Source organism: Solanum pennellii, chromosome 4 (genome assembly GCF_001406875.1).
Source record: "Solanum pennellii chromosome 4, SPENNV200".
In the NCBI taxonomy this organism is placed as follows: Eukaryota; Viridiplantae; Streptophyta; class Magnoliopsida; order Solanales; family Solanaceae; genus Solanum; species Solanum pennellii.
The window spans coordinates 5,913,633-5,936,920 of NC_028640.1; the positions used below are offsets into that span (position 1 = coordinate 5,913,633).

The 23,288-nt window shown below is 29.7% G+C and overlaps 2 protein-coding genes across 3 annotated transcripts; both read left to right on the plus strand.

The window, feature by feature from the left end:
* The first annotated feature begins 868 nt into the window (after window positions 1-868).
* Window positions 869-3,542, plus strand: LOC107016463 (B3 domain-containing protein At1g49475-like). 2 transcript variants are annotated; one of them, XM_015216926.2, is made up of 3 exons: window positions 869-1,166; window positions 2,120-2,348; window positions 2,863-3,542. In XM_015216926.2, exons 1-3 carry the CDS (start codon window positions 1,162-1,164, stop codon window positions 3,346-3,348), a joined length of 720 nt encoding a protein of 239 aa, XP_015072412.2. In that variant the 5' UTR covers window positions 869-1,161; the 3' UTR covers window positions 3,349-3,542. The 2 variants fall into 2 exon arrangements, with proteins under 2 accessions (XP_015072412.2, XP_027772130.1); XM_027916329.1 differs by lacking the exon at window positions 869-1,166 and having other exon boundaries at window positions 2,082-2,348.
* A 10,519-nt stretch (window positions 3,543-14,061) lies between these two features.
* LOC107015914 (remorin 4.2-like) lies at window positions 14,062-16,745 on the plus strand. Its single transcript, XM_015216351.2, has 2 exons — window positions 14,062-15,078; window positions 16,110-16,745. Exons 1-2 carry the CDS (start codon window positions 14,329-14,331, stop codon window positions 16,299-16,301), a joined length of 942 nt encoding a protein of 313 aa, XP_015071837.1. The 5' UTR covers window positions 14,062-14,328; the 3' UTR covers window positions 16,302-16,745.
* The last annotated feature ends 6,543 nt before the right edge of the window (window positions 16,746-23,288 follow it).

Sequence of the window (23,288 nt, forward strand, 5' to 3'; positions counted from 1 at the left end):
ATCCTAAATCCTTGGAAATAATCTAATGAATAACTAAGTTACTTTTGCATGTTCTAGAAAACAACTTTATCTTACATTCAAGATTTACAAATTCCTATTGTTATACTTTGAATAATTTTAAAGTTTGAATTTAAAATTTTCAAACTTTAAAAGTTTGAATTTAATGTTTGAAAATTTAAATTTGAAACTTTAAAATTTTGAAAATTTTAAATTAAAACTTTAAAGTTAAAGTTTGAAATTTAAATTTAACTTTAAAATTTTCAAACTACTTTGAATTTTAAAGTTTGAAAATTTAAATTTATAACTTTAAAGTTTGAAATTTAAAATTTTAAATTGCTTATATATTATAATAAAAATTAGATTCAACTAATTTTTTTTTTAAAATCCGGTTCGTCCCGGAAACCGGTCCGGTATACTACCGGTTTACTTCCGGACCGGGACGGAACAATATTAAATTTACCGGTTTCCCGGACCGGTCCGGTTTCGGTTCCGGAACATTATCGGTACACACAGTACCGGTTCCGGTAATTACGATCCGATTTACCCGGTTTCGGTACCAATGCCAGCCATAGCTATGAGCGAGAGAGGAGGGATGAAGCGAAATAGAAGATAGACAAAGAATCAATGTATCTCATATACATTCAAATCACATTAGATATTTAATACCTTTTAAAGAGAGAGACGAGTGAAAGAGTTGATATATCCCGAATACATGTGAATCACACTTGGATATAAATATATGTATCTAGTGAAGTAATAAATATAGTACAAAAAATAATTTCAAAAACTATAGTAATCACACGTAGTTATATCTTAAACTAGTGATATTTGTGCGGTTTTTTCCTTTCTTTAAAATATGGACAATATGTAAGTGGTAACCAATTTGCCTAAACCATCCAGGTAAATTCGGATCCTAAAACGGGTCGGTTCAAGCGGCCCAATAAATTTCATTTGGATTCCGTACTGAAAATTCTTCAGATTCGAAAAGGATTGTCGGCGGGGAGATTTTCCGGGAAACCCTTGACGGACGATTGATATATGTAAAGGTGAAGTTGGATAGTTCGGGTATTCACTTTGACCCATTTATGGAACACTGGAGTATCAGTTAGCAGAGTAGAGGAGCTGATGTTGAGTGTTTTGGTCATACTTTGATTTCGCCCAATGAGGTAAATTCTAGATTTTTGCTTTGAATATATATATATGTATGCTGAATTTGAGGAATTTTGTGCTTCGTAGGGTAGGAATTGTTGTGTTTGTGGTGTCAGCGTATCTAAATTACTTTTAGATGATTTCGTTTACGAACCTTACTCCTACCACATGGAGGTAGAGAGGTTGTTTCCAGAGGACCTTTGAAAAAAAAACACAACTATGTGCACAAAGAGGAAAAGATAGGGGGGAACAAAATTAGATTTTTGAGCTTATTCAAGCTCTGATTCGGGTATTCAATTTGACCCATTTATGGAATAGTGAAGGAGTCTTTTACTGTGATCGATTGGTGTATCAGTTAGAGGAGGAGCTAATTGTTGTGTATTTTGGTAGTGGCAATTAGATTTAAGTCGATGAGTGTAATGCTAGGTTTTTGCTGTGAGTATATGTAATGCTGGATTAAGGAATTTTTGTGCTTCATAGGGTAGGAATTGTTGTCTCAACCTACATGAGATAGGGGTAAGGTCGACTACGTACACTCTACGTCTCTACCCTTCCCATACCAAAGCCCTACGACACCATTTTTGGAGGATCTGACACGGGAGCGGCAACATTTTAGGAGAGTTTGAGAAACATGGGTCCGAGGGCTTTGGTATATTTTTAAGAGCACAATGCGGGTATGGGGTATGAGCACATCATGAGTGTAAGTTCATCACTCTCCTCAGATATTTCTCAGTTATTCAAGAGAAAAGATGAAAAAAAGTGATAGTGGAAATAATGTGGAGTGAATTAAAAAGAACATAGATTTTCAGGTTTATTATGTATTCGTTCTGTTTAGTTTCTTGAATAAGTAAAAGACCCCACTTTGGAATGAGCTGTATGATTATTGGTTAAAAGTTTCAAAGATTGATGTTGAGAATTCAGTTCTCACACATCTGATGCAGTGGTAAATGTTTTGTTTTTGTCACTGCAGTTCCCAAAAGCTAATGCAAAAGATTGGCAATAGTTTACCACAAGAAGAGCAGCCGGTAGAGATGGTAGACAGACGGGAAGATCATCCGGCAGAGACAGCAGCCAGACGGGAAAAGCAGCCGGCAGGGATGGCAAGCAGACAAGGGCAAGGGGAACCAAGACCGGTGGATATCCCGGAGAGAACCCCTCACTTCTTCAAGATTATCCTGTCTCCACATGCCTCTAAATTAGTAAGTTCTGCAAGTGGCTTTTTGATGAGACATTTTCATCTTATATCACTCTTTTCTGTTTCTACAAAGGAAAAAAAGTACCCAGCTTTACGAATGAAAAATGGAAGCTTCAGTTCTGCAAATTTGACTGATAAATGCTAGACCCTAACTTACTAGTCACCTTTACTATTTGTTGTTGGTCTTTATTAGGGGTTTTCTTACTTAGTATCTTGCTACCTGTTTCTCTTTCTCCTTTTCTAGCAACATTATGCGATTGCACCCCTGGGGTTCTCGTCCAGTGGTCCAAGGACAAAAGTATGTATTTAAGTGAAGAAGGCTAGAGGGGCTTACTCATTATTTATCGAGTTTCACTGGCTTTCAGGATTATTTTTTAAAAAAGGGAAATTCTCTGTGTGATTGGAAACTTGTCTACACCAGCTTGTCTGAAGCTTTCCTTTCTTTCTATTTGTTTTCTACGTTTCTTCTCTTATATTTTATATGTTGTTCATATCTTTCCAATTTCGGTATTTTACAGCACATCCCTAATGAATTTGTAACTGAGCATGGCACTAATCTGGCGGATATTGTGTTGCTTGAGGTCCCAAATGGCGTGGTATGGAAAGTAAGACTGCTAAACTCTAGTGGCATGGTATGGTTAAATGAAGGCTGGAACAAATTCAAGGAGTACTATTCAATTGCTTGTGGTTACTTTTTACTCTTCAGATACAAAGGAAATTCCCAGTTCTCGGTGTTTATATTTGATTTAAGTGCTTCTGAGATTGAATATCCTCCTGGCCCAAATGAAGATATGACACCAGAAAATCGATCTGTTCTGTGCGTGCCACTAGAGGAAAACGGGATAAACTTACCCCCACCCGGAGAGCCACCAAAGGAGAAGAGGATAAACTTAACCCCACCTAATGATCCACCAGAGGAAGATGTGATATACTTACCCCCACCTGGTATTTACACCATGGAGGAGTTATCATTGACATCCATGCTATCACGGCCAAAGGTATAATAGATATATTTAGGGCTAGTTTTTCTCTTTACTTTCAGAGCTGCACAATGTATTTTACGATTTAAGTTATGTACCCTGGGAATGTAAATATCTTTTTTATACAATCAATGAATTCAGCACCAAGTTAGTGACCAGTTTTACTATACTAAGTTTTATGTATTAAAGAGATTAACTTGCAGTTATCTTATTTCTTCATCGGAAACAACTTCTCTACCTTCTTAAGGTAGGGATAAGTTCCCTATATATTCTACCTTCAGATTAGGTGTGTTTATGTGTGACTGGAGTGCATGCATTAGGCAGATATACTTAATTGGAGAAGCATGATATATAGATCAATAAATTAGCAGCCAAAAAAATCATGTTTGGATCAAAAGGAGTCATTATACTAGAGCAGCTAATGTAATGCAAACCTCTTAAAGAAAAGAAACATCTTTATTTTAATAAATTGTTAATTAATCAGTTCTAATGGAAATAAAATGTATATGTAATTACAACTGTATTTTTAGTTAAAACGACTATCTAAATATTTGCTCAAATTGAAAGTTAAGAAAATAATTTAAAGTATTTTAGATTTATGAAATTTTTAGGTGGTGGCCACCACCAATTTAGGTGTCTAATTGACAAATGTACTGGTCAATGTAATTTTGTATATGCACATATTCCCTATAAGAATTCCGAATTATCATCAAAAANTATATAATGTAATTTTTTGGTTGCAAATGTCCAATTGATCATACTTCACATTATGTGGCTACACCACTGAGTGCGACCAGATTCTTCTTATGAAAATACTCATGAAATTCATTATCAATCTTGATTTGTATTTACTTATAGGGAATCGTATGTACACTATTAATTAAGGTTTTTAAAAAAAGAACTAAGGGTCATAGATCAATTCATTTTCCTTTACGTCTTTCCTTATTTACACAAGTTTAAATAAGAATATGAGATCATTACTAACTTGATGTATATTCTTTTGTAAATGTGATATATTTTGAGGTTCATTATAAACTTACATCTTACTAATTAAATCATAAAAAAAATAATATTTCTAAAAAGTAAGTGTAAAAGGATATGCCATGGTTGAAATGAAAATGACAAGAATAATTTATCAAAATATCAATCTCCTCTTTAATTAGTTGCTAGCTTTTAAGAAATACAAATTAATTTATAACAATCATTGAAACTATTTATTTCGGAATGAGGCCTTCCGCAATTTTTGCCATTAATACTAAATCAAATTGTTTCCTACTCCTATCTAACATTTCAGGCGTTGTCTTGCTACCAAGTGCATTCTGACATGCACTCACAAGTCTGGGACACTTAAAAAGTGAATTTTCCAAGCCATTATAATCCTTATTAGCTAATGATTGAATAGAATCTTGGAGTAAACTTGTCAACAATTCATAGCTTGTTACACAAACGGCATATAAATCTTGGAGCTCTTTGTCTTTTGCTTCTGCTTTAGCTTTTTGTACGAAGGCATGATTGTCGTTAGCATTTTGTAACGATTGACTAAGAGAAGCCCGCGTTATTTCATCAGGGACATATGGATGAGTATGTAAAATTTGTTTGAAAGTGCTTAAGCAAAATTGTAGATCTTGTACTTGTTTACATATATTTTCTATTAGTATTTCGTCTGCACGAAGGTCACACAAAGAGGTTTGAAAGTTGAAAATATTTGAAACAAGTACTAAAAGAAAAAAATATAGAGTAAAAAAGGAGGCCATTTTAATTTCTTAAATAATTGTTACTTTGATATATGAAGTGAATGCAAGTGAATATATATAGAGAAAAGGGATGCAATATACATATTGGATCATATTTATTTCAAGTAAAATGAATTAATATCTAGTAAATACTAAGTTCTTTTACTAATTTTTCTTTGACTAGGAGTCTGTTTGAATTGACTTTAAAAGTAGCTTTTAAGTCCAACTTAAATGACTTTTAAATAAATAATAAAAGGCAAGGGAAGTCTACTTTTGTTTTTTTGACTTTTTAAAGCCATTTTGAACTTATTTAAGTCATTTTTGACCTTGTCAAATATTTCTACATTTATTTTAAGTTATCTTTGACTTATTTTAGGTTACATTTTTATATTTATCAAACACTTTTAAAAGTAAAAAATTGAATTAAATGTAGGTTTGACTAACTTTTACGCCAATTTAAACACCCTCTAAACTTGCTAATTGTAATGCTTTGAGTAAATTTGTCAAAACATTATAATTAACAAATTTATTTCAAAATTTCTTTCCACACATATTTTTATCTTAGCATTTACAAAAACTTTTTATTTTGACAATTCAGAAAATCAAAAGAGGTTTATTTATTTTTTCCCAATATTACTCTTATAGTAAATAACAATATAAAATAATAGTAGTCAAACTTAGATTTGAACTAAGTAAAATGAAACAGAGAGTATAATATAACATATAAAATGCACAATTTTTGCATAAAATACATCAACACAAGTATGTTATTTTTGCCGCACATTCAAGGCTTTCCAAAGATGTTAAATTATATTAATTTAAACACTCTTGTTAGGGCACATTTTCCCCATTAAATGGGCCTCACACAACATGAATTTTGAATTTTATATTTTTGTGTCATATAAACACTTAAATCTAATAATGAGTACATATATTACATAGACAACTCAATTTTTGTGTCCAAATAAATTTTTTGACAAGTTTAAGAGATTTCATACACATTAAACCTATATTAATTGTTTATTTTAATGCTTTTGTGCTTGTAAATGATAGGCTATATCAATTTGATGTATCCTTTGACTTTGGTTTCAAAGTTAATTAGAACATCAAGTAAAGTTACATGATACATAAATATTTATAACTGATACATAGATATTTATATGAAAATATATCAATGTCACACAGAAAAGGTTCACACTCATACAAACTATTCAATAATCAAGATAACATCTCTTATTATGTAATAAGGAAAAGACTTGAACAACAAACATTGAGTGATTATAGTATCATATGACATTCTTGATTATCTAATGGTGCTCCATGATTGACTTATTCAAATATTTAATAATATGACGCTCTCTATAACACTAGAATTAATGAATATATGCTTATAACAAATTACAAAAACAAATCATATATAATACTGCAAATGAACTATGTACTTTTATTTCAAATACATAACAATTTTAATTCATATTACTTCTAGCTCCTCATCCTGAAACTAATATGCATATCTATAAAAGATACAACATAAAAATTGTAGTGATGATCAACTTACCTTAGTTTCACAAACGAAGTATACACGAAAGAATTTGTCTTTTTTCGGGAGGGGGGGGGGTCGATATCAAAATCGTTGAGGGTTCATTATTTTTGTTGAAGAATGTGTAATCAAGAAAACTAGATACGAAATGATTCATAATGCATGATAAGTAAGTTGAAGAAAATTATACAAGTTCTATCGGAAGTGTAAATGTATGTGAAGATATGCTATTAGTCTTCCATTGTGAATCATGTTAATTTTGTACATATTCCTAAGACTTTTAATAAAAAAGAATAAAAAATGCTTTCAAACTATATGAAAATTGAATAAAATATCTTTTATTGATAATTTAGTTCGATAATACTCTTACCACTAATAACTTGATCTAAAATTATTCCCATTGTATGAACAAATATAAATTTCATAAGAAAAATGATATGCATTAGTTTGATTCTTTTTTTTTATATAAATTAATGCTAGGCTTAAAAGATATTTAAAATAGGAAAAATTACCTAATTACACAAATATTTCTACCATAAATACTAATTCATTCTATAATTTTGGGAAAATGCATAAGTATCACCAACCTATACCTGAAATTTCAGAGACACGCTTCTTTTGATTTGTGATTATTTTTTATTGTTCTTTGATTTGTCATATTCAATTAATATGCATGGTATAGTTTATAAGAACTATTTGTTTATTTACAAAAAAACAGTTGTTTGTTTGTAAAAGAGGATTTAAGGAGATACTTTTGTTATTTCACATTTTTTTCCAGGGATAAGTTATCATGGAATTAATATTCCATTCAAAAGTAGGGATAACTTATCCCAATCCCAATCATAATTATTAATTTTATGATTAGTTAACCTTTTTAGTTGTGATGTATGATGCTTTTTAATAGAGTTTTTGTCCAAAAATATCCTTAAGCTATATTCTAAAACTAAACTACATCCTTAAAGTATCATTCTTAGCAGAAAATATCCTTCAAATATTTAAAGTGAATAATTTTCATTCTTCTGTTTGATATCATAAATAACCTAAGGAATCATACAAAAACATGAGCAGTTCACGTGACCATCAATAAATTTTTCCTGCATATTTTCATGACTATGAGAAGTTCTGTAAAAAAACATATTAAAAAATCTTAGACACTATTGATTCCCGAAACAAAAACTATTTTGAAGGTGTGAGGATACACGATCTGCTCTTTTTCTCATTTAGTAACGGAAAGAAGTTGAAGTTTAATTACTTTACCTTATTTATCTAAATTGTATTTAAATCAATGTATTTTTTGTCCAATCTGATCTTGAACTGATCAAAATAACGATTATGTCTCGCATTTGAGTTTCATTCTACATTATTAGAAGAGGAAGCTTCCAACAACGCCGCTTCTAGCATATTCAGTTGAGAAAAAACATATCTCAATTAATAAAAAAAAAAGATTTCAACTAGTAATATTTATAATATAAAAATTTTACATGGAAATAAATGGAAAAAAAAGTTATCAAATTAAAATATTTTGCAAAATGCTAAACTCAAGAATAAAAAAGTTCACGATTAGCATTCTCGTTATTAATACTGTCATCTTTATGTGTGGTTCTAATTTATTCCCTTTGACAAATGGTATTTTTGTTCATCAATCTGCCTACACAGAAAAAGTGTTGAAAAGATTATGTATGGATGAAGCGCATCCATTAAGTACTCCGATGGTTGTTCGTTCACTTGATGTGAATAAGGATCCATTCCAACCTCAAGAAAAGGATGAAAAATTTTTTGGTTCTGAAGTACCACATCTTAGTGCAATTGGTGCACTAATGTATCTTGCTAATACTACAAGGCCTGATATAGCTTTTGCTGTTAACTTGTTAGCAAGGTATATTTCTGCTCCTACTAGGAGACATTGGAATGGGATCAAACACATTTTGTGATATCTTAAAGGGACAACTGATTATGGGCTTATTTTATTCTGTTAATTGTAGTCCAAATCTTGTTGGTTATGCTGATGCAGGATATTTATTTGATCCACACAAAGTTCGATCCCAAATAGGTTATGTGCTTATATGTGGGGGGACTGCCATATCTTGGAGATCTACAAAGCAGTGCACCGTAGCCATTTCATCTAATCATGCTGAAATAATAGCTATTCATGAAGCAAGTAGAGAATGTGTGTGGTTAAGGTCTATGATACATCTCATTCGAGAGAAATGTGGTTTGGAATGTGATAAAGTACCCACCACTTTATATGAAGATAATGCAGCATGCATAGCACAACTTAAGGGAGGATTCATAAAAGGAGATAGAACAAAGCACATTTCACCGAAGCTTTTCTATACACATGAACTTCAAAAGAATGGTGATATAAATGTGCAACAGATTCTTTCAAGTGACAATGTGGCTGATCTATTCACCAAGTCTCTACCAACTGAAACTTTCAAGAAGATGGTGCACATGCTTGGAATGTGAAGATTCAAGTCTCTGAATTGATGTTCTCATTAGGGAGAGTTAATACGCGCTGTACTCTTTTTTCTTTACGAGGTTTTGTCCCACTGAGTTTTCCTTGTAAGGTTTTTAATGAGGCAACCTAGATGCGTATTAATAGATACGTATACTCTTTTTCTTTACTAGAGTTTTTCTTTTTTTAAAGTTTTTCTTAGTAAGGTTTTTGACGAGGCACATCATCTATGAATTAGACATTCAGGGGGAGTGTTATAAAGTATTTGTATTATAGTGAATGTCTATCATGTGGAGTCCTTTTTAGGATATGGTTAAAGAGTCCTACTTGGGGACCAAGTTAGATTTCTCCTATAAATAGAGTGTTCCTCTTCATTGTAAATTAATTCATCAAGAGAAATAACAAATCTTCTCTTCTTTTCTCTCTAGTTTCTTCTTCTTATTCTATAGTTTTATAATAATAAATGATTTTTTTATTAAAAAGGATGGGGTCATTGGGGGGGGTGGGGGTGGTACGTCTAGGAGGTGGTGGAGTGGGGTAAGAAAAATAATTTAATTTTTTATATGAATAAAAATACTTTAATCTTTAATTTTTGATTAATATTAATAATTTATTATTTAATTTTTATCTATGTGGAATGTCATGTGTCAAGGTTCTTTCAAATAAAAGAGAGAGTCTATTACACACACCACTGACGTGTGTTTTTCAAACTAAAAAGTGATAGTTTATATATGAAACTCACACTCTCAATAGTTTAGATATGAAATTCAATAAAAGTAAATAGTTTAATATATTTTACACTTATCTGATGAAATAATTTAATTTTGAAGCAGAAAAAAATAAAATAACCTTTCTTAGTTGACTATATAATAAGAAAATTTTATTTTTATATTAAAGACATATGAAACCTCTTGACTAATTAATCCAGTCACCAAATTATCCAACAAAATACAAGTCTCTTTTACCCACAATTTATGTCTTTATTCTCTCCCCTATTTTACTTTCTCCTCTTAGCAACTAGACTACTATATGAAGAATTTATACATGAAAAGTGATAACATAGGGTTTGTAGGGTTATTTTGTCATTTAAAAGATTTATTCCATGACAACTTATGATAGGATTATTACACCAACTAAAGAGAGGAATAATTTATCTCGGTACATAATTGTTAATTTTAAAATAAATTTGGGGAGCCTTATATTTTATTTTTATTTTATAAAAAATGTTATAAGTATTCTTTTTTTTTTAAATCGAGTATTTGTTTTGGTAGAAATAAAAAAATTTCATAAAAGAGCAAATAAGTAATAGAAGCTTGACAAATTATATGTATTATGTCTCAAGAAAGATTAAATAATTGGTTATAATAAAATCATAAAAAAATATATATTCAAATTTAAGGTCTACATCTGAATTGGCTTTAGACAACTAGTTTATTAGAGCGGACCATGATTAAACTCAAGGCTATCACATAGAATCCTTTATACCAAACGGCCCTTTTGAGATAAATTATCTCAAATTTTATAATCGAATTAAAAACTAAACGATACTAAAAATTTATCCCATAACTATTTTTTCTTATCTACCGTACCAGACGATTCCTTAGACTAGACTTTTCACATATCATACACTCTTACTACTCTAACTAATTAGTTACTGAGAACCAATCAAACACTAAAAAAAATCTCATTTATTACAAAATGACAAAAATATCAACTTCAAAAGTAGAACTTTCAAAACGCTATGCTATCACTATTTTACAAATTTCATATAAACTATTTATTTTTGCTATTTAACTATTACCATTTGTATTAAATACACTTTAAAGCTAATTAGGTCAATTACTAATTGTTACTCTTTCTTTGCAATCTAAATTGTCAGTATCTTTTAAACTTGGTGTATTTGAGTACATAAATAATAAAAGTTTATTTAAGAAAGTGAAATAACTGATAATTGAATTGTGAATTTGTAAAAAAATGAGAAAATATATAAGTATCTTCTCAATTTATGCTCGAAATTTTAGAGACACGCTTATACTATATTAATGTCTTATTACCCCCTGAACTTATTTATAAGTAATTTCCTATCCCTTTTCGGCCTACGTGGCACTAGTTTGGGAAAAAAAAGTCAACTAACGTTTGGCCCACAAGATAGTGCCACGTAGGCCGAAAAGAGATAGAAAATTATTAATAAAATAAGTTCAGAAGGTAATAGGACCTTAGTATAGTATAAGTATCTCTGAAATTTCAAACTTAAGTTGAGAAGGTGCTTGTGCATTATCCCTAAAAAAATTAATAATTTAGGTTAGTTTTTTTAATCATAATTTTTAAAATTCTAGTAGGTGATGGAGATATTACCAACTGGAAGTAATATAAAAGGACAAAATTAAATTAATCACCACATCTTTTTCAAAAACTTATTTGTTCCAATAATATTGCAAACACCTGTCTAATTTTCAATTAAAGAACACAATGGAGACTTGTCATATTCCAATTCCTCATTTCCCCACCCACATTTACATCACTAATTTTGATTGGAAAAGAAGAAAAAAAAATTGGAAAGAAATCCAAAAGTAAAAAGTAAGCTTCTTTGAATTTTCTTAATATTTAGAATCTGACTATTTCAAAAAATTACATCGACTAGAAATATAATAAAAGGGGATGCATTAGAAAAATTAAAATATCTAATTAAAAATAGAAAGATATTATTCACTATTATATATTTGTTGATGATATATATGCATCGGACTTAATTAATTCAAAAATTTTCGACAAGTATAAACCTATTTAAAGAAAAAAATGTTTTCCATTATGAGCTTTGCAAATCGCAGAGCTTAAATTCGAGAAACCAAAACATATAATTTGAGGATCAAAATATTTTATCTATCACACTATAGATATCTTGATAATACATCAGAATAGATAAATTCAATTTCAACATCATGTATGTAAACTCGCTCCCTATCAAGAGCTTCTCTACTCTCAAAAGTCGAGCACAGCGAGACGAGAGATAATTAATAGCTTTAATTAAGAATGGAGAAATCTCGCAAATCTTAATGAGTGTCTTAATCAATATTTTACTACTCTAATTATTGCATTGATAAATGTTTGATAAATTATCACATGTGACGTGGTCATCTTGTTAACCTTTAATATTTATTCATGTTTTTGTCGTACACGTGTCGATAATCTGACGGTAATGCTTGGTTCCTTAATGCTTAAAATGAAAACGACATAAAGCATTGAGTTTATTCGTAGCCAATGAGATTCATCCACGTGGTGGTAGGTGCGACACGTGTTAGATTTTAATGGTCCCACAAATAAAATAGAATCATCTTTGGCCGACACTACTTAAAATGATTTTTTTGCAATTAAGTCCCTATAGTTTAACGTATTATAGATTTGGTCCTTCTTCTTGTCATATAATGCATAACATAGATGCATGGAATCTTAACTTAAAGCGATTCTTCTTATTCTTTCTTCATACGTGAATTTGATATAAGTTGGCCTCGTAAACACCTCAATTTTGAGAATGTATATTTGAAAAAGTGTGATAAGGAGTTAGTCTAATAAAAAATTCAGTATTAAAATTGCTATAAAGAGAGCAAGTTAATGTGTCTAAATATGCATTTTGAAAGTTAGAATGTTTGATTACTATGCTAAGATCATGTTAAGATGTTTATCTATCAATGCACCATATCATTCTAAATATATATATGTTTGAATTCCTTATATAACATTCTGACTTCATCAATTCAGAAAATACTTTAATTATCAAAAGATAAAGAGTAACTTGAAACTTCGTGCTACAAAAAAGAAGAGAAAAAACAATATTATGTAGTCGTGCATTAAAATAGTAGTCAATATATATATATATATATAATAGGGAAAAAGGTCTGATATACCCCTCAACTTTGTCATTTAAAGCTGATATACCCCTCGTTATAAAAGTGGCACATATATACCCCTACTTGTAAACAAATGGCTCACATATACCCTTTTCTTCTAACGGAAATGGAAAAAAAAAAATTTAATCTAAATTTTTTATTATTTTTTTCTAAAAAATATAATCTCATATGAGTAAATTTAATCCTCGTCAAACATATTTTTTTTGACTTTTTTTTTGTTTCAATGACTAATTTATAATTATTATTTTGATAATCAAATTTATTTATGTTTCACTAATATTCTTGTAAAACTTATTGTAGATGACCAAATTTTTTCTTCGAATACGAAATTAAATTACAATACACACAAATAGTTTAAATTTTTTTTCTTTAAACTAAGAAATGAAAGAAAAAAACAAAATAAGAATAAGAAACTCAAATAATTATAATAAAAGAAGTCAAAAAATAATTTATGTATGAAAAAAATTAAAATATACCTTGAACTTTGACAGAAGAATCATATATACCCCTAAATAATTTTTTTTTAAAAAAATTAGAAGTAACAAATATAAATTTAAAACTAATATTTTAACTTCCATTAAATGAAGGGTATATGTGAGCCATTTTGTAACGGCAGGGGTATATGTAAGCCGTTTGTATAACGGTAAGGGCATATATGAGCCACTTTTATAACGAGGGGTACATCAGCTCCAAATGACAAAGTTGAGGGGTATATCAGACCCTTTTCCCTATATAATATGCATCTTTTAATCATCATAATCAGCACTAATAACACTTTTTTTCTAGTTTTATACTTGTTACTACCTCCGTCCCATATTATAAGTCACCTTTTTATGTTTTAAGAGTCAAACAAGTTTATTTTTGTCCGTAAATTTTTCATAGATTTTTTAAACATTTTGAATTATCAATAATTGTGACTCATAGTACTTTTTACGTAGTTTACAAATAAATGAATTTCATTCCGAAAAAATTGAAGATTTCATGTGCAGATTTTCGATCAAACTTAAATTATTTGACTTTCAAAATATAAAAAGTGATTTATAATATGGAAGGGATAGTACTTTATTAAGCTTTTATCTGTGAATCATGGGAATTGGGAACCATAGTACTTATTTCTTGAACTTTCCTCATATATTACTCAATTACTACTATACTCCAACGTGCATGTGTGGTTCATATCTCTTTGACCATATTTCTTTGATTAAACTATAGTCCAAAAAAATAATAATCAAGATGATGTTGCTCTTTTCTCCCTTTTATTTTTCACCCTTCCATTTTCCTTTTCTCCTTCATCCACTAGTATGATCATTCTACCAAATATACACTAAAAACCTAGCAAAATCCCTATAGAAATTTAACAAAAATATTGACATGTCTAATGATCAAAGAGCTCTAGTCTTATCAAGTAACAACAATAATAGAGACAACAATCATGAAGATCATCAAGATCAAGATCAGAATCAGAATCAGAATCATCGAGATGATTATATCAGAGATATCCATGCTATGACACCACCACAACCACCAGTACCACCAATCATGACAAATATTAATCGTGGACGAAGGAGGGAAGCTTGGGAAACAAGTAGTCATAGATCATCATCTTTGTCCTCAGAGTTAGGAGGAGTTCCAAGTGAGAATTTCACAACCATGAGTAGAGAGTTCAATGCTTTGGTACTTGCTGGATCTTCTACCAACAACAACAACGACAACAACAACAATAATAATGGTACAAGTCATGAAGTTGAAGGTACAATCAATAATAATTTAGGAAGGATTTTCGAAGAGGAGACTATAGTTGAAGAAAATAATTCTTTAGCTATTGTAGCAGATAATACGAATAATAATAATAATAATAATAATAATAATTATAACAATAATAATAATGTTTATTTAAACCCTAGTACTCCTTCTCCTAACAATAATTTGAGTGGACTTAGTCAACAAGGAGAAGTGATTGTACATAGAGTGAAGAAAGAGGAAGTTGAATCAAAGATTAGTGCATGGCAAACTGCAAAAATTGCAAAGATTAATAATAGGTTTAAGTGTGAAGATGCTGTGATTAATGGATGGGAAAATGAAGAAGTCCAAAAGGCTACTTCATGGATGAAGAAAGTTGAGGTACGTATTCCCATCCGTTTATATTATCTGTCTTTTAAGATTTTCGTACACGTTAATGGAATCTATGATTTGAAGTTTCATTTGTGACAATTTAGGATTGTAATTTTCTTGAAGTAATTGCATTCTAATATCGATAACTTTAATTACATACTAGCTAACTGAATTTTCAAAACAAATATAATGTTTAAATAAAATCTACTAAGGTCTGTCGAACAGTATTTTGTCTGAATTTTCATTGATTATCCCTTAAACGTCTCACTTACTTTAACATTCCACAAATTAAAGCATTAAGAGTATATTTGAATGGATAACAACAAACGGATTCCTACTTTTCCAAAATGTCAAATATTTTGAAATATTTGCATTAATTATGCTTGTACAAATTTGAACTTTTATCTATTGTTTACCATCCTCAATCTTTTTATAAAAATTATTATTATTATTGAATATATTGAAATGATGAGTCATTTGACTTTAACCTATCATAAATTAGGGGACAAACATAGTGGAATAAGTTTACTTTTAAAAAAGTGAAAATTTTCTTGGTTTAGTGAGTTAGTTATGCTACTTTAAATGATTTATTTGGTCAAGTAATCACTCAAAGTGGGAAAAGTTGTGAATGAAATCCTTCAATGAGTCATGAATGCACAACTCCAAAAATTGCTTTGCTTTTCTTTCCTTTTTTCCCTCTTCTGCCCCACCCCACCACCACAAACCCCACTTCCCAAAAAACAAAAGCAAAAAAAAAAAAAAAATTATTTTGGTTCCCTTGCCCCTAATCTAAGGTTAGTGTTTGGGACCATAATGTTAAATAGTGGATGTATCGATTTGCGTTCATTTTAATTATTTCATCAATTACTTACTATTTTTCAGCAACATAAATATAAAATAACTCTACGTCTCTATAGACTACGTGTTAGGCAAATATAAAGTAACTCTTATGATACATGTTAGACCACAAATTTTTAGGATATAATTTTGTGCGCAATCAAACACTATAGTAACATTGTTTGTATTATTATTATTTTCAGAGGAAGTTAGAGGAAAAAAGAGCAAAAGCACTAGAAAAGATGCAAAATGATATAGCAAATGCAAGAAGAAAAGCAGAGGAAAGAAAGGCATCAGCAGAAGCAAAAAGAGGAACAAAAGTAGCTAGAGTTGTTGAATTAGCCAATTTGATGAGAGCTGTTGGTAGAGCTCCAACAAAACGTTCCTTCTTTTAAATTTATTAAAAAAAAAAAAGGTATTACAAAAAAAGTGTGTTAGGTAATTGCTACTTTGTGTTTTGTTATATCGAGGCGCTTATACTTATAGTGATGGATTCAGAATTGAAATAACGTGAATTCTGAGTAGAGAGAGTGTGTTTTGAAATGTATATATAGCTCTCCTATCGGTTCATTTTGGTTTTATCGACAAATTGTCTTTCTTATGAAAGGAAGAGAATCATGAAGTAGTAGGTTCTGTCGAACTCACAAACCCTATGGTTGGATTCTCCATTGATATCTTAGAAAATCATGTTATATTTTTTGAAGGGTAATATTGGAGCACTCTAAGAGTTTAGTGAGTGAGTGAATGCTAGTATTGAAACATTGTATATATTTTTTTTGGTATTACTTGATATAAATATATAGTGTGTGTTAGGTAGAAATGCTATTTTGTGTTTCGTATATCTACTAGTTTTTTATAAGTTGACGGATTTAGGATTTAAATATCGTCTGAGTTGAGAGTGTGTATTTTGAAATGTATCATTTATGTATATAGCTCTCCTGTCGGTTCATTTGGTTTTTGTCAACAAATCATTTTCCTTTTGAAAGAAAGAGGATCTTGAAGTATTAGGTTTTGTCGAACTCACAAACCCTATGATTGGATTCTCTATTGGTTTCTTACAACATTATATTATATATTTTCAAGTGTATCTTAGCACTCTAAGAGTATGGTGAGTGAGTGAATATATATATATATATATTGGTTTCTTACAACATTATATTATACGGTTATCATTTGATTCTATCTGCAAATTTTGTTTCGTATAGAAAAAACACTAAATTCTACCAAACTCACAAATCATATGATTGAATCCAATGGAATTACATTGAATATATTATCGTATTTGCAATTTCATATTCTAGAGACTTAGAAAATAGATACACTTGTCATAAATTGATATTTTGGACCAATCAGACAAAGGAAGTGTGTAAAATAACACACAGTATTTTGGAAATTTGGATTAATCCCACTAATGCTTTACTTAATTTGTTAATAATACACAATGAGAAAACTTTGGGGGCAAAAGTGTGTAAGATCACACAAACGGAATTTTTGTAGTTTTTAATTTAATTAATTCCACTAATGATTTACTTAATTTAATTTGTTAATGACAAGATAATGCAAATTAGTATTATACTATGTTGGGCATGATTAGATAGGTGTTAGGTTCAAATTTCAGCGGAAAAAAAATTACACGCTGTTTTTTATTTATTTATTTAAGTCTTGATTCAGAGAATTACTCGTTATTCATTGAATCAATCATGGTAAATACATACTAGTTTGTACACCAAGATTATCCAACGCAGAAAAAAGTTGGCGGTAAATAGGATAGTTTTTTTTAAAAAAAATCCATCCGATATTTTAATACCTATATTGAAACTCGATTAAATTTAAATTTACACATTTCAAACTCATTTCTTAGGAAGTGCTCCCAACAATTTAATTGTTGAGGAACTTTCACATATAGTTACACAAAAATAGTTTAATTATTCTTCATAGTTATAGTTTGATAATTATAATTTGTAGCTACATGTTATAGAGTGGAGAGAGGCGAGCGATACTGGGAGAGAGAGGAGTGAGGCAAGCGAGAGAGGGCAAAGAATGGGAGAGAGTTGAATTATATATGTATATTGATTAGATAATTATATATTATACATATGTATTTGTACATATAGCCAGAGGGATTGGGAGAGGTAGGAGAGAGGCGAGCGAGATTGGGAGAGGGGGGACAGAGGCGAGCGAAAGAGGGCATAGAGTGGGAGAGAGGTGAATTGTATGTGTATATAGGTTAGATAATTGTATATTATACATATGCACTTGTATATATGGCAAGTGAGATTGGGAGAGAGAGGAGAGAGGCGAGCGAGATTGTGAGGGGGAGGAGGGATACGAGCGAGAGAGGACAAAGAGTGGAAGAGCGGTGAATTGTATATGTATGTCAGTTAAATAATTATGAATTATATATACTTATGTATTTGTATATTCTGGGGAATTATACATATACAAACATGACTGATTATACAAACTCGAAGTCAGCCTACATAATTAATGTATAATATTAGTCACGAATGATAATTTAAATAAACTATTGCTATAATGAGTAATTAAATAGTACGAGCTTTTTAACCGAATAATTTTCCCTTGTTTGTTGCACATAATGAATGATAGTAATGGTCCAGCCCAAAATGGCCCAACTGGCACCAATCGAAGTGATGCAAATGGGCTGAAATCATGGTACAAAATCCAATTACCGGCCCATTAAGTCCTTTTCGCTAGGTTCAAAAACTTTTGAAAAGATTTGATCTAATAGAAATCTCGCATTGAGCGTTGCTAATTACAAAGGAAAACATTAAAACACAGCAAGAGTTTACTCCCTCCGTCCCTATTTAGTTGTCCACTTTAGAAATGACACACATATTAAGATAGCAATAATTAGCATAGTGAAATTATAATTTTACCGTTATTAATTATGGTTTCAAAAATGATGAATTAAAATTTGGAAATTTTCAAAAGTTTAAATAAGGGTATAATAGGAAAAAAATTTGTCCTTTCTTGATTTGTCAAAATGAACAAGTAAATAGGGACAACTAAAAGAAGAAATATGGACAAATAAATAGGGACAGAGAGAGTAAAATCACGAATCATGCATAATTCCACGAATCAAGCAGAAAATCCAACAAATCAAGCAAAAAAATCCCACAACTAATTCATTATATTTATTTCAAGTGATTTTTATTTATATTTAAAATTACACGAAAATTATATTAAATTATATTTGTATTGATTGATCAATGCGAATGCTAAATTTATACAAATAAGAGTTAAATGTATACTTGCTAATAATACACTAACACGAACTAAACTTCTACACGTGAATTAAAAATACATAGATATACAAATCAAATATATGCAAAAACATTCACATATGTTGAGCTTATACCACTAGGAGCTATAATGTATACTTCTTGACAATATACAAATTTGAACTACAAAAATTATGTAGAATATGAGTTGCTATAATGCTATCTATATATGTCTATGGTTGTTGGAGATATACAAACAATGGTAAACTTGTACAAATGCTGAAATTGTATAAGTATAATGACTATATTGTATAATTTATAGTGTATATAAACTTTAATTGTAAAAATTCATACGTGGCTTAGAAATCACGTAATATGTACAAATTAGGTGAAATACAAAAAAAAATTATATTTAAAAAAAACTATTTGAATTTAATGATACATATACAAATCAGACATAAGAAAAAAATACAAGCTATACTGTATAAATACCTCAAATCTTCCCATTTTGTTGGTCCAATAACTCAGTTTGAATACCTTCTTCTTCGGATGATTTCGATTTGTTGTTTGTAGATGTAAATTTTTCTACCTTACGCTCAGTGGCAGATTCATAATTTTAAGATTGTGTGTACTCCTTCAACAATCAATTACAAAATATAAGTGCACAAATATAACATTTGTCTTAAAAAAGACAATCATACTTTAATATGATAGCGAAAAAAGTCAAAAAAAAAAAAAACTACAATTGAAATTATTTCGGATAGGGAAAAGTTTTTTCAATAAAATTTTGTTTAGAAAAAATAATCAAAAGGGCCTAAAGAAAAAAAAAGAACAATAGCATAGAGAGAAAAATAAATTTTTAACCACTCCGTCAACTAATACTTTTGATACCTGGGTGCTCGACTTTAATTTTTATACGTTACCTTTTAATTTTTGTATAATTTATATAATTTAATACGAGGTTAATGGATGTTCAAGCATCCGGAAGAAATCATATGGGTCCGCCCAAATTTTTTTTTAAAAATCAGAACCTCAATTGAATTTTCTTCTTTTTGTTCCTCTCTTTTTTTTTTGTTCTTATTTTTGGAATTGAAAACATGCATAAGTTGGATTCTGATAAACACACAAAAATTGATTTTTAAAATTGTTCGAGTACGATTTGAGAGAAAAGAAAAAAAAAACTTGTATTGTAACATTAAAAAATGACTTTCGAACTACGTTTAGATGGTGAAACTCGTACAAATTCAACATCATGTAAAAATTGTGGAACTTATGCATGATTTGGGAGTACTTTTGGATGGTTACTACTATTCTATTGTATTTAATCCTTATAAATGAATTCAATAAAGGAAGAATGATTAAAAGGGAGAAATGATATCTTTGAAATTTCAAAAATTGCTTATGGTTGAGTGAATTAAGGTGAAAAATAGGTGATATGTAAAATGAGAAGAAAAAAAAATAATTTGTATAAATAAATAAGAAAATAGGCAAGAGATAAGGTAGTTATAAGTTGATAAATTGAGTTGATGAGACCCCACAAAATTAATAACCATTCAAATTTAACATTAGTTGCGAATCAAAATTAGTTGTAATTATAGCTATATCAAATAAATCAATATTTATTTAGTTACGTAATTTTTCTCAATTGTAAATCATAGTTGTTTCATCCTCAAATGTTCTTACTAAATCCAATATAAAGAAAACATGTCATAATCATAGCTTAATATTTGTACTTTAATTAATACATTCCGCTTCCTATACATACTTTTTAGGGAAAATTACGCGGTTAAGTAAATTTATACTATTAAATTACTCGTTATAGCTATATTTTGTTATAATTATCACTCACGACTAAAAATATACATTAATTACATGGGCTGACTTTGAGTTTGTATAATTAGCCACATTTGTATATGTATAATTCGCCAGACTATACAAATGCATATGTATAATATACAGTTATCTAATCGATGTACATATACAATTCACCTCTCCCACTATCGGCGCTCTCTCTCTCTCGCTTCTCTCCTCCCTCTTCCAATCTTGATCGCCTCTCTCCTCTCTCTCCCGAGCTCGCTTGTCATATATACAAATGCATATGTATGATATACAATTATCTAACTGATACACATATAAAATTCACCTCTCCCTGGCCCACTTTTTGCCCTCCCTCTGGCCCACTTTTTTCCCTCTCTCTCGCCTCTCTCCCTCTTTTTGCTTTCTCTCTTACCTCTCTCCTCTCTCTCCCAAGCTCGCTTGCCATATATACAAATGCATATGTATGATATACAATTATCTAACTGATACACATATACAATTCACCTCTCTCCCACTTTTTGTCCTCTCTCTCCCACTTTTTGTCCTCTCTCTGGCCCACTTTTTGCCCTCTCTCGCCTCTCTCCCACTTTTTGCCCTCTCTCTCGCCTCTCTCCTCTCTCTTCCAGTCTCGCTCGCCTCTCACCTCTCTATAACATGTAGCTACGAATTATAAATATCAAATTATAGCTATGAAGAGTAATTAGACTATTTTTGAGTGGATATATATATACACACACTAAGTGATCATCACATTCTCATGAGTGATCACCATCGTCAAAGTTGGCATAGTTGCAACACTTTGACGTTGTGCTATAAATCCTTACCGTAGATATCCATGCAAACATATAATGTTTAAGTATGAATAGAGATTAAAAACTTTTAAAAATTCAAGAAGTTCACTCTTTATATATAAATGTCACAATTGATGTCCTATAGCCTTTATTATTAAGAAAACTATATAGTTGAATCACTGTTTCTTTTTATTATCAATTATATCATGATTATGATTGGATTTGTCGTCCTACTTTTTGTAGTTCTTTTAGAATTTAAAGCATTTCATCGAAATATATCCCTATCAATCTTTTTATCTTAGTAAACTTAAAAATAATTTTGTGCTGAACAGTTTAAATTGTAACTCAACTTGATTATCTGTTTAAATTAATGATAATTTTTGAATTAGTATCCAATAATAATGAGTTTTAGTTTCCCTAAATATCTTTACCACTAGAATACAAACCTTTATTTATTTATTTTGCATCAAAATATATCGTTAAGGAGAATGGTTTATCGCTAAAATTTGTTGTTAACCCTTTTTTTTAACAATAATAATAATCAAATATTTATAGATATTAGTGTATACAAGATTTGGAAAAAACATTTTTAAATTTACGAACTAAATCTGCTTCTCATATATCTATAACAAAAATCACCATTCAATATCACATGACACATATTCTAAATCAATATGACAACAACATGTGATTAATAGGAAATAAATCATAATTTTACATGGCCATAATTGATTGAACATAAATCTTAGAGTCCGGAGCCTAGAGGGTATAAAATATTAACAAAAGTTTCAAAACGGTATATAAAATTTTATATTAGCAAAAACGGCAAAATCGCTGGAACAGCAACGATTTACTCCACCGGAAAAAGCAAAATTGCTGCTACTGCAGCGATTTTACAAAATGTGAATTTTTTTTTTAAAAAAAATTCAAATCGCTACCTAGGCAGCGATTTTCAAAAAAAAAAAATTTTAGAAAATCGCTGCCAAGGCAGCGATTTTCAATTTTTTTTAATTTTTTTTTTTAAAAAAAAATATGGAAAGCGATTTTCAAAAAAATAAATTTTAACTCGCTGCCTAGGCAGCGAGTTTCTAAAAAAAAATTCATTTTTTTAAAAGAAAATCGTAGGAAAAACAAATTTCATTGATTTTCAAATATTTTTTTGAAATCAAATATATAGCTTATAAAAGAATATGCATTATTTTTAAAAAATTAAGAATAAGCAAGGTAACAAAAATATTTTCATTCTAAAAAAAGATATTATATTGAATTTAAATTTAAACGATGTTTGAGTTCAAATAGAATTCTAAATTCAAATAATTAATTTTTTTAAAATAAAATTTTTTTTTTTTAGAAATTGCTGCCTAGGCAGCGATTTCCATTTATTTTTTTTAAAAAAAAATTCTAGGCAGCGATTTTCTAAAGAAATTTTTTTTTTTAAAAAAAAATTCAAATCGCTACCTAGCAGCGATTTTGCTTTTTCCGGTGGAGTAAATCGCTGTTGTTCCAGCGATTTTACCGTTTTGGTTAATAT